Source organism: Aethalodelphis obliquidens, unplaced genomic scaffold, assembly GCF_003676395.1.
Source record: "Aethalodelphis obliquidens isolate GAN/ISIS:26980383/991018 unplaced genomic scaffold, ASM367639v1 scaffold58, whole genome shotgun sequence".
Lineage (NCBI taxonomy): Eukaryota > Metazoa > Chordata > Mammalia > Artiodactyla > Delphinidae > Aethalodelphis > Aethalodelphis obliquidens.
Genome location: NW_020838002.1, coordinates 10,448,669 through 10,458,952, shown reverse-complemented (window position 1 = coordinate 10,458,952; position 10,284 = coordinate 10,448,669). Strand labels below are relative to the sequence as shown.

The window sequence follows — 10,284 nt, the reverse complement described above, 5'->3', positions numbered from 1 at the left end:
CATTGGACCACGGGGCAGTACCTGGGTTGCTTAGAAATTAAGTTTGGAGCAGCCTGGGAGGGAACAGAAAAAGAGATAAGACCCAGAGAATCAGCCGTCACTGCCTGAGACAGAAAAGCAAGCCCTCTTTCTGGGGACACCGGATTCAAGAAACACCATCGCACATCCCTCAACTCCGTCATCCCTCCGACGCTATCTCCATTCCCCGAACCTCCAGCCCCAGCCCATTCCAAGGCCCCCGCGGGCTGCTTCGGAGGCGAGAGGGCTGCGCAGCGGTCCACGCCAAAACGAACCAAGGCAGGAATTCGGGGTCCCCACCCTTGTGTGGATCGAGTATGTTGCAATGTCGCTACCCTGGTCCCAAACCAGAGACCAGGTGTGGGACAGGGGAGGAGCGAGGCAGGTGGGCGCCGCCTCTGCGCTGAAGGACGCGGGTGGGTGAGGGGCCCTCGCGCACCGGTCGGAAGGTGACCAGGCGGTGGGGGTGGGTACGGAGCGCAAGTGGGGGCGTGGAGGCTCTTAGATCAGGGACAGGTGAGGGGAGGACCCGCCAGGGGGAGGAGCCGCTACCCGCGTCCTGCTGTCGGGGCTCCCTCCCGTCGCGGCTCCGCTATAAAACCTGGGTCGGCAGGACGGCGGACCCCCGGCGGCCTCTTCAGCGCGCGGTCCCCGGCTCGGCGGCGTCGCCACTCCTGCGCAGGATGCAGCTGCTGCCGGCGCTCCTGGTCCTCGCCGCCGCCCGGCCCTGGGCCCGCGCAGGTGAACGAGGGCTTCGGCCCCGGGACCCCTCGGTGGCCCTTCCGTGGCCCCTCGGTGCTGGGGCCCCGCGCCCCCCGCCAAGGCTGCGCCCGCGGGCGATGGGGCGGCGCGGGCGGCGGGAGCGGAGAGGCGCGGGCGGCCGGGCGCGGCGGGCGAGGGGCAGCGGGTGCAAAGCGTGTGCGCGACTGCGGTGTGCGGGGCCCGGGGCCCTTCGCTGGGCGCCGTGCGGGTCCGAGGCAAGGATGCGTCTCTGAGCCGCCGCGGCGCGCGCCTCCGTTTCTTACCCTTTCTGGTGTTCCTCCGTCTGTCGTGGGTCGCTGTCCGTCCGGCGGGGGCTCAGTGCTTGGTGGCTGCCCCCGGCCCGGGGCAAGGACAACAAACTGGGTGCAGTGGGGCCCGCTCATCCCGCTTCCCACCCTGGGTGCCTTGTCCCCGGACGCTGCCAGCACCCTTCACCTCCAGAACTGTGTAGGGAGCCTGGAGGGGGACATCCGGAGACCCGAGCCAAGCCGGTCTTTCCGGCCAGGGTGATTTTCGTTTAAAGATTAATGGTGAGGCCGAGCTCTTAATTATTCGCCTATGTGGAACGTGGCAGGAGAGGGGTGTTAATATTTGATAAGGAGCTGAAGGCGCCTCCAGCGTCCGGGCACAGGGATCCAATCTGGCACCTTCTCTGCGGCCCCACGGGGGTCCCCATCTCCTTGGAAGGAGGCCCCCATCTGCCAGTCCCCATCTCAGCTACCCCTCGGATGGTCCTTGGGGTCCTCCTGGCCGAATCTCCTCTCTAAAGCTAGATGCTCCTCTCTTGGAGTCATGGGTGAGGGCTGAGGGTTCCCTCAGCAGCAGAGAAGGAGACCCTTAGCTGGCCCATGGTGGGGTATGAGGGGCATCCTGCAGCAACTCCCGGCCTCCTCCTAGGAGAGGAGGAAACAGAAAAGGCGGGATGTGAACATTTTAACACGTAGGGTTGGAGGTTTGAAACCTACTTAAGCTGCTGGGCTTGTAGAAAGAGAAATGCTTTGCAATTAATGCGGCTGCTTTGTAGCTGTGTGGCTTTGGGTCACTTCCCTCCTGGGTAAGTCAGTTTCCTCCTTGGGTAAGTCAGTTTCCTCGCTTACAAAACAGAGAGTAATCTGACTCAGGTATTGTTCTGAGGATTCAAATAAGATGGTGGGAGTAGGTGCTTAGTGCCGTGCCTGTGTGGCACATAGCAGGCACTCCGTAGCCACATGGCCTGGGCCCCGCCAGCCAGGACTCTCTCTCAGCCGCCCCCTCTCACAAGCTGTGCTCCCCTTAAGCGCGGAGGCTTTCTGACGGGGAGCTGCTGAGGGTCCTGCCTTCCCCCCCCGCCGCCCCATTTCATCTCCTAGGGAACCTGAGGCTGGAGAGTGACCAGGCTGTACATCGACGTCCTCAGACCATCTGCTGCCAGGGAGAGAGGAGGGGAGAGGGTCATAGGCCCCTTCAGAGTCCCAGACCTAGCCAGGAGCTGCTGAGACTTTGCCCAGGGCATCTTCGGGTTTCGCTGAGCTGGTTTTCAGGATTCCTCCCTCCCCCTGGAGTGGGAGGGTGCGGTGAGCAAGGTCCACCCGAGAGAACTTCTTCAATCAGCTCTAAAGCAGGGGGCTGGGGTGGTGGGTACGTCAAGGGTGGGGGACAGTGACTGGGTGACTGGCGATGGTCGTTAGTTCTCTCACTCCATCTCTGGTCAGGGCAGATGGACTAGGCAGCATCTGAGCTTGGAGCCAAGACCTGTGGGTAGCTCCTCTCCTTCCCAGGTCCTCTAGGAAGTGGCCTGAGAGAACTGGCTGGTAATTATCTGTAAGGGCTGCTCCCTCATGAACCAGTACAGGAGTCTGAGCTGCTCCGTGACCCTGCCACCACTTGCCTAAAAACCAGCCCCTACCTTCAGCCTTTAGATACAGACCTGACCCCCAGCCTTGGCCTCATCAACATCACATTTTCCTGGCTTCTGCTTCCTAAAGAGGGTAGTTTCAAGAGCATTCAACCAAGTGGGTCAAAAGTCTCTGTGATTAAGACAGTGGATCAGAGGTCACCATGACAACCCTAGGAGCTGTAGCCAGAAGCAGGGAGGAGCAAATTCCTCAGAAAAGCTCAGCCTGGACCAGCTGGGCTCCAGGGAGGCTGACAGGGGTTCCACCCGTCAGAGCTGGCTCCTGAGGGTTCCGGCTCAAGCCAGGCTTCCCCTGAAAACAGCTTCCCCCTGGGTATCAGTCACCAGGAGGGGCCAGCTCTACCTCAGATGCGCCTTCTGCCTTTCAGGACCTCTGAGACCCAGGAGAATCATAACAGGAAGCCTTTCACGGATGCAAATGACCTCCCATCCAGTGTGTCCTTAGACACTGCCTCTGGGAGATCAGTGGCAGCTCCTTCTGCCTGAGGAAGGAAGGAAGAAAGTGGGCTCAGAAAAGTTAATGAACTCTCTTGCAGAGAATAAGCAAGAGTCAGAGCCAGGACTGGAGGCCGGGTGGTGGGCTTCGGCATCAGAGTCTGCCAACACGCAGAGACGGGCCTGGATGGGAAGTGGCCACTGCCCTTTGCAGAGCTGACCCTCGTCAGGCTTGCCCAGATGCAGCAAGTCCCAGGGTCAGCAGAACCCTGTCCCGGGCAGGGGGTGGACTGGCCAGGGGAAGACACTGCAGGCACTGTTCATCTCTGAAAGAGGCTGTGTCAGCAAAGTAGGCACAGCATTTGATCCAGACCTGGGAGACTGGGAAACCCCAGGTGGCTCTGAAGGGCCCAGAGTGCGGGGTGGCCAATTTCCTATAGGTGCTCAGTCTCCTGGCCTTCCTCCCAGCCCCTGCCGAGAACCTGCCCCCTCTCCACCCCATGCCCATTGCAGGGACCCCAGAGGAGGTGGGCTTGGATGGGGATGGATGTGCTCAGAGGCCTTAGCTCAGGCTGAGCAGGAAGCTCTGCTTTTCTTAGGAATTTCCTCATCCCTGAGTTCTTTCCAGCTCACTTCATTTCTCTCCTTGACTTTGGCCATCTGTGCCCTGACAGGAGGTTGAGGAGGGGAGGGAGGGAGGAAGCCAAGGAGAAGGGAAGGACTCGTCAGGGACTTGACTAAATTCCAACTGCCTGGAGCACTCTCTACCGTCTCTCATTTAATCCTCCCCACAGTCCTATGAGGTGGATGGTATTAGTTCCATTTTACAGACAGCAAAACTAAGGCTCAGAGAGATTAAGTGACTTGTCCTCAAACCCACAGCTCCTAAGTGGCCCAGCTAGAATTCCAGCTCTGATCAAATGCTTTGTCCACCCTGCTGACACAGACTTTCTTTTAAAAATCAATAGAGTAATTTTAGAGGCGTTTCAGGTTTACGGAAACATCAAGCAGAGAGCACAGAGGAGAGGGTTCCCATGTGCACGGTTTGCCCTGTTGTCAACATCTTGCATTAGTGAGCTACATCCATGATGCAGCCTTTTTTCAGAGATGCTGGTTCTCCTGTCCGGAGGCGAGTGGGGGATGGGAAGGCAAGTCTGTCTGGTCCCAAACACCAGGACTGCAGGTTGGAGGGACAGGGGAAAAGACCTAGCCGCCTTCCTCCCTGCAGGACTGTGAGAGTTTAGACAAGAATGGGTCTTAATAGCACAAGAGGGTGTGTTCCAGGGAGGGACTAGCCTAATCTCCCTCATCATCCCATCAACTCTGGGAAAGCAGCCAGGCTGAACTTGGCTGTATTGTCCTGGGGGGCCTCCTCTTCCCCTCTCACCAGCCTCCCTTCCAGGTTTGAGGGAGGGGATGCAAGGAGGGAGGGGGAGGCTGAGGAGCAACAGGTAGAGAGTGTCCAGGCTAGCCCCTGGGGAGAGCTGACCCGCCTTGGAGGGCCCCTCAAGGGCTGCTGGCTGTCTGGTCTGCCTTCTCTGAGGACAGTGCCCTGGGCAAGGGGACCAGTGGATTGGCTGTGGGTCAGGGACGCCTGGAGCCTGGCTGTTTCGACTGCCTCCTTCTCCATCCCTACAGTTTCTTCTTAAGGCTCCTTCCCCTGGGCCCTCTGTCCCCCAGGATGCCACCCCAGGAATGCTCTATCCCATCTCAGGCCAGGTTCTGACTCCAGGGATATTCCCAGCCTCTGGCCCACTGTGTACACACACACACACACACACACACACAGTTGCTTGTGTGCACACAGTTCACTGGCACTCATAGGGACAGATGTGTGTGTACACAGATACACTGACATGCTTCTGCACAGGCCTCACATCCTTCCTCTCTCTGTTCCAGGGTCACACTGGTGCTACCAGAATCAAGTCAAACCCTCCAACTACACCTGCTTGGGTAAGTGCAGCGAGTCTCCAGATTGAAATGGAGACCCAGGGAAGGTGGGAAGGATGAGGTGATGGTGGCCCCAGTCAGATATCAGCTCCTAACACACACACACGCACACGCACGCACGCACACACACACACACACACACACACACTCTCTCTCTCTCTCTCTCTCTCTCTCTCCTGGTGCTCAGGGCACAGGGAACATAGAGTGACCTGAGTTTTTACTGGGACCTCCTGTCATCGTCTCTGACACCAAGAGAGTCAGCCCTCTGGTCCTCTGAAATAAATCAGGAGCAGCATCAAAGCGAGAAATTCATTTTGCTCCTCTCATAACAAAATGGAGAGTTGATTCTGTTCCAGTGACACCCCTGCGTGTGGGCCTGCGTGGCGGTTCTTTGTACTTTTTCAAGCGCTGCCCAGTTTCCTGCAATCTGCTTTCCTCCCACCGTTGCTGTTTTGGTGACTGGACAGTGCTCCCCAACCCCCCGGCCCCACTCACTGGTGTGGGAGGTCCTGGGTGCAGGGGGCTGGGCTCCCCTGGGGCTCCTTCCCTGCCTCCCAGGGCTCAGATAAAGCTTAGTGTCAAGTCACGGGGTCCTTTCACAAGCGGCCCTTCCAGGGGACTCCACTGCTTCCACGCACTCTCCCATCAACCTCCTTTGAACTTCGGAACCCCTAGGAAGCAGGTTATCACGGAGCTTTCCTTTCACAGCCCAGCATCTGAGGTGGTCCCCTACCCCAGAGCTCACACCCTAGTCCTACCCTGTCCACACCACGCCTTGCTGGTTTTGTGTGAGTGTGAGTGTCTGAGGAGGGAGAGGGGTGAGGGTGGAGTTCTGTGCTGGGCATCCCCCCAGCACAGCCTGCCAGCCATCCAAAGACCTTGCTGCCTTGAGCTGGGCCTGACCTGAGTGGGGTGGAAGATGCCACACCTCGGTGCCAGGCGCCCCTGACTCCCAGCCCACCCTCCCTCCCTGCTCAGGGCCAGACCAGTGGGGCGATAGCTGCCAGAATGACCACCAGTCCCCCATCAACATCGCCACTGCCAAGACACTGCTGGACCCAAACCTGGGACCCTTCTCCTTCTCCGGCTATGACAAGAAGCAAAAGTGGGCCGTGCAAAACAATGGCCACTCAGGTAGGTCTCAGATGGGCTGGATGCAGGCCCCGGACCGCAGGGGCATGGGATCCTGGGACCCAAGTTCCCCAAGGACTGGAGGGTTGGGCTCCTCCTGGCAGGGCACACCAGGTTGTCCACTTTTGCTGAGGAGAGGCTGAAAATCCCTGGGAGGGTGGGGTGGGGAAAGCAGGGTGGACTTTGGAAAGGAGGGAACATTCTATCAGTATTTTCAATCCTGTATCAGAGCAATCTGTAGTGGGGGAGGGGACAGGTTCTAGGAAGAAGGGACAGCATGGCACAGAGGCGTGAAACAGCTTGGGGTGTTCAAAGGGCTGCATGTGGCCCCACGTGCATGGAGGACAGAGCCAGCCCAGGGTCAGTCCAGCTGGGCCTGGGGCAGGTTGCCCAGGGCTGAGGAGTTTGGATGTGGCCCTGGGAACATTGGGGCACCACGCATGGAGGGGGTTGAAGCACGGGCGGGACCGGGCTGAGCTGCATGTTTGGGCAGTGAGGGGTGTACAGAGGGAGAGGCAGACAGGGAGGCCGAGGAGGGGGCCAGGGGAAGGTCCAGGCTGTACCACTGTTCCTGTCCCTTCAGGCCCGGGACCGTAGCCCGCGAAGGGTGCGAGGTAGGAGAGAAGGTCCTGCTTGGCTGGAGCTGGGATGAGGGGCTGGGAGAGGCTGGGGGAGGTGGGTGTGAGGACTCTGCCCCCTCCTGTGCCCTCCAGTGATGGTGTTGCTGGGGGCCGAGGCCTCAATTGCTGGAGGAGGACTGGCCGCCCGGTACCGGGCCAAGCAGCTGCACCTGCACTGGTCCAAGGTGCTGGACTGGGGCTCGGAGCACAGCTTCGACGGGGATCGCTTTGCCATGGAGGTGAGGGACCTCTTCCCAGGTGGATGCCTTGGCTGGGCTCTGGGTATACTTGCCTTGGGCAAGAAGGAGGGTCCAGCACCCTGACGGGTTCTCTCTCCATCCCTCTCACCCCTTACCAGATGCACGTGGTACATGAGAAAGAAAAGGGGACATCAAGGAACACGAACCAGAACCAGGACCCCAAAGATGAGATCGCGGTGCTGGCCTTCATGGTGGAGGTGGGGCTGCCGTCCCTCAGGGCTCGAGGCGCTGCTTCTTAGGATCCAGAGACCTGGGATCCCAGCAAGGCGGGAGGGGCTGGAGAAGCTCCGACTTCCCCTCTGTTTCTCAGTGACTTGTACCTCCCCATGTGGGGATCCCAGGGCCTTTGAGGGCCTCAGTCCCAGAAGCTGCATGCCCGCCCCACCCCAGACTGGGAGAGTGAACTGGTGGTCTCCACCGGCTCCCCACAAGCCTCTCTCAAGCCCCTTTCCCTCCTGTTCCAGGCCGGATCCGAGAATGTTAACTTCCAGCCACTGGTGCAGGCGCTGTCTGACATCCCCAATCCCAGTGAGTCAGGACCCGGGAGGCGGGGGGCTGGGGGAGGGGAGAAGACTTCTTCCTACAGAATGAGGTCTGGATGGTGGAGGAGCCTGTACTCTCAGAGTGAGGTGTGTGAGTCTCCCCAGATATGAACACCATGCTGAAAGACAACATCAGCCTCTTCGACCTGCTCCCCAAGAAGGAGAAACTGAGGCACTACTTCCGCTACCCGGGCTCGCTCACCACACCAGGCTGCGATGAGAAGGTGGTCTGGACCGTGTTCCAGGAGCCCATTCAGCTCCACAAGGACCAGGTACACGGGGCCCGGCTGAGGGTGCAGCCTCCCCTGCGTCAGCTCCTGGAAACTGTCCCTTTGCGGGGGGCCCCAGGCAGTCTGGGGCTCAACAAGCCCCCAGTCGAGGCTAATGCAAGCTCAAGCTTGAGAACCACTGTTCTCTGGTAACAGTGATGATAGTGATAGTAATCACAGGCCCTCAAAGCCCAGAGCTGCGAGTCCCCTCTGCTTAGGACACGCATGGGAGCTGAGCCCCCATGGATGCAAAGCACTTTACATCCCTGATTCTTTTCCTCTGCACAAGAACCTGAGGGGGCTCAGAGAGGCCAGGCGACTGGCCTGAGGTCACACAGTGAGGAGTGCAGCTCCGCCAGCTTCATCCCTCCCTGCTGAGCCCTGTGCCTTCCACAGATCCTGGCATTCTCTCAGAAGCTGTATTATGACAACGAGAAGAAACTGAAAATGACAGACAATGTCAGGCCCCTGCAGCCCCGGGGGCAGCGCCAGGTTCTCAGGTCCCAGGCCCCGGGACGGCTGCTGCCCTTGCCGCTGCCCGCCCTGCTGGCCCCCGTGCTCACCTGCCTGACAGCAGGCTTCCTCCGATGACGACTCATGTTTGGACACCTGACCTCTGGTCTCAGCCCTTAAGAGGGCTTGAGCCTCTGTTCCTCAGGCTTCCCGGGTTGGACTTTGGTGATGATTAAAACAGGGACATGTTTTTTGGGAAACCTCTCTTACGTCTGTTTTTAGTTCCCACAACTACTGCTGCCCTGCTCCCCTCAACCCACCCCAGCATGCCAGGGTGGGGCCTTAGGGCCTGGAGATTTCTTCTGAGCCGGCACCCCTCCCACCTTTGTGAATTCCCCGTTGACACCCCAATTGGAGAGATGCCGAAGGGACCTCAGAGCTCCAACACAGCCACAGCTGGAGAAGTTCCAATCCAGCCTTTCATTATATAATGGGGGAAGCTGAGGCCCAGAAAGGAAAGGAGGCTGGGTGGAGGCCACAGAGTGAGGCCACGGCAGAGCCAGCTGAGAGCCGGCCAGCACCTTCCGCCCTGTACTAGTGGTGGAGAGTGCGGGTCCTGTGTGGGTACAGCCTAGGTGGGGTGGGTAGTGGGGTTCATTTATTTGCCCCAGTGTTTCTTGAGCATCTATGTTCTAGGCACTGGGGCTGTGGCGGGGAATGAGACAGACAAAATGCCTGTCCTCCTGGAGTTCACAGTCTAGCAGGAGACACTATAAATAAAGAGACACATTGTATACCGTATCAGATGGCTGTGGTCAATCAGTGGGAAGGGGCATCCATCAGAAGACTTGCAGGAGCCAATGGGGGGAGGCCACCTGGAGGCCAGCAAGTGTTCATGCATGGAGGGAGGGAGGGAGGGAGGGAGGGAGGGAGGGAGGGGGAGAGAGACAGTGGGCAAGTGAGGAGGGTGGGGAGGGGGAAGGGGGAGAGGGGAGCGGGGGCCGTGGTGCAGGGGCTGCAGGGGTGAGGCATACAGGGAGCAGTTAGGACTGATGCCTCATCCAGGAGCTACTGGGTCACAGGTGAATCCAAGGGTCTTTGGCCCTTGAACTTAGGAGCTTTCAATGAAGGCATACCTCCCCCACCCCAAGATCCTGTCTCTAATGGCTTTTTCCTTTCTGGGGCCCAAGAAGGGAGTGAGACTAGGAGGCAGCAGGTGCAGAGAGGAGGGTCCAGAAAACAGGGAGAAAGAAATAAGGGCCCCACAGGTAGGTCCCAGGCCAGGCTGGGCCCAGGGGGCCAGGGGTTGAGGGGCCTCAGGCTCCGGGACCTCATCATCTAGGGCAGGGCTGGAGTTTTGGAGGACCGTGAGATGGATTTTAAGAATGGATTTTGGGGGCTTCCCTGGTGGCACAGTGGTTAAGAATCTGCATGCTGATGCAGGGGACATGGGTTCGAGCCCTGGTCCGGGAAGATCCCACATGCCGCAGAGCAACTAGGCCCGTGCGCCACAACTACTGAGCCTGAGCTCTAGAGCCCACGTGCCACAACTACTGAGCCCACGTGCCGCAACTACTGAAGTCTGCGCGCCTAGAGCCCGTGCTCCGCAACAAGAGAAGCCACAGCAATGAGAAGCCCGCTTACCGCAACCAAGAGTAGCCGCAACTAGAGGAAGCCGGTGCACAGCAAGGACCCAACGCAGCCAAAAATAAATAAATAAAATAAATAAACTTAAAAAAAAAAAAGAAGAATGGATTTTGGAGGAGCATGAGAAGAGGGGAAGAGGCCAAGAATGGGCCTTGCTGGGTGGCGAGGGGCCCTGGGGCCGGGGCCAGGTCAGCTGGTGCAGGGACAACCTCTCTGTAACAGGCTTCCCGTCTGGAGGTGATGAGATAGATTCCCACAGGAAGACACAGAGCTAGGTCAGCACACATGGGATTCCACTACCGA

The 10,284-nt window shown here is 59.0% G+C and overlaps 1 protein-coding gene across 1 annotated transcript; it reads left to right on the top strand.

The window, feature by feature from the left end:
* The first annotated feature begins 435 nt into the window (after positions 1–435).
* On the top strand, positions 436–9,127 carry CA4 (carbonic anhydrase 4). Its single transcript, XM_027087308.1, has 8 exons — positions 436–759; positions 5,009–5,062; positions 6,038–6,193; positions 6,904–7,049; positions 7,169–7,267; positions 7,535–7,598; positions 7,718–7,884; positions 8,278–9,127. The coding sequence occupies exons 1-8, from the start codon at positions 702–704 to the stop codon at positions 8,470–8,472; spliced, it is 939 nt and encodes a 312-aa protein (XP_026943109.1). The 5' UTR covers positions 436–701; the 3' UTR covers positions 8,473–9,127.
* Positions 9,128–10,284: the final 1,157 nt, after the last annotated feature.

Excerpts from the sequence above, each read along its gene's own strand:
- CA4 (XM_027087308.1), top strand. The coding sequence starts at position 702 with ATGCAGCTGCTGCCGGCGCTCCTGGTCCTCGCCGCCGCCCGGCCCTGG. Across the intron at positions 6,194-6,903 it reads GCAAAACAATGGCCACTCAG|TGATGGTGTTGCTGGGGGCC; the intron begins GTAGGTCTCAGA and ends TGTGCCCTCCAG. Across the intron at positions 7,050-7,168 it reads GGGATCGCTTTGCCATGGAG|ATGCACGTGGTACATGAGAA; the intron begins GTGAGGGACCTC and ends ACCCCTTACCAG.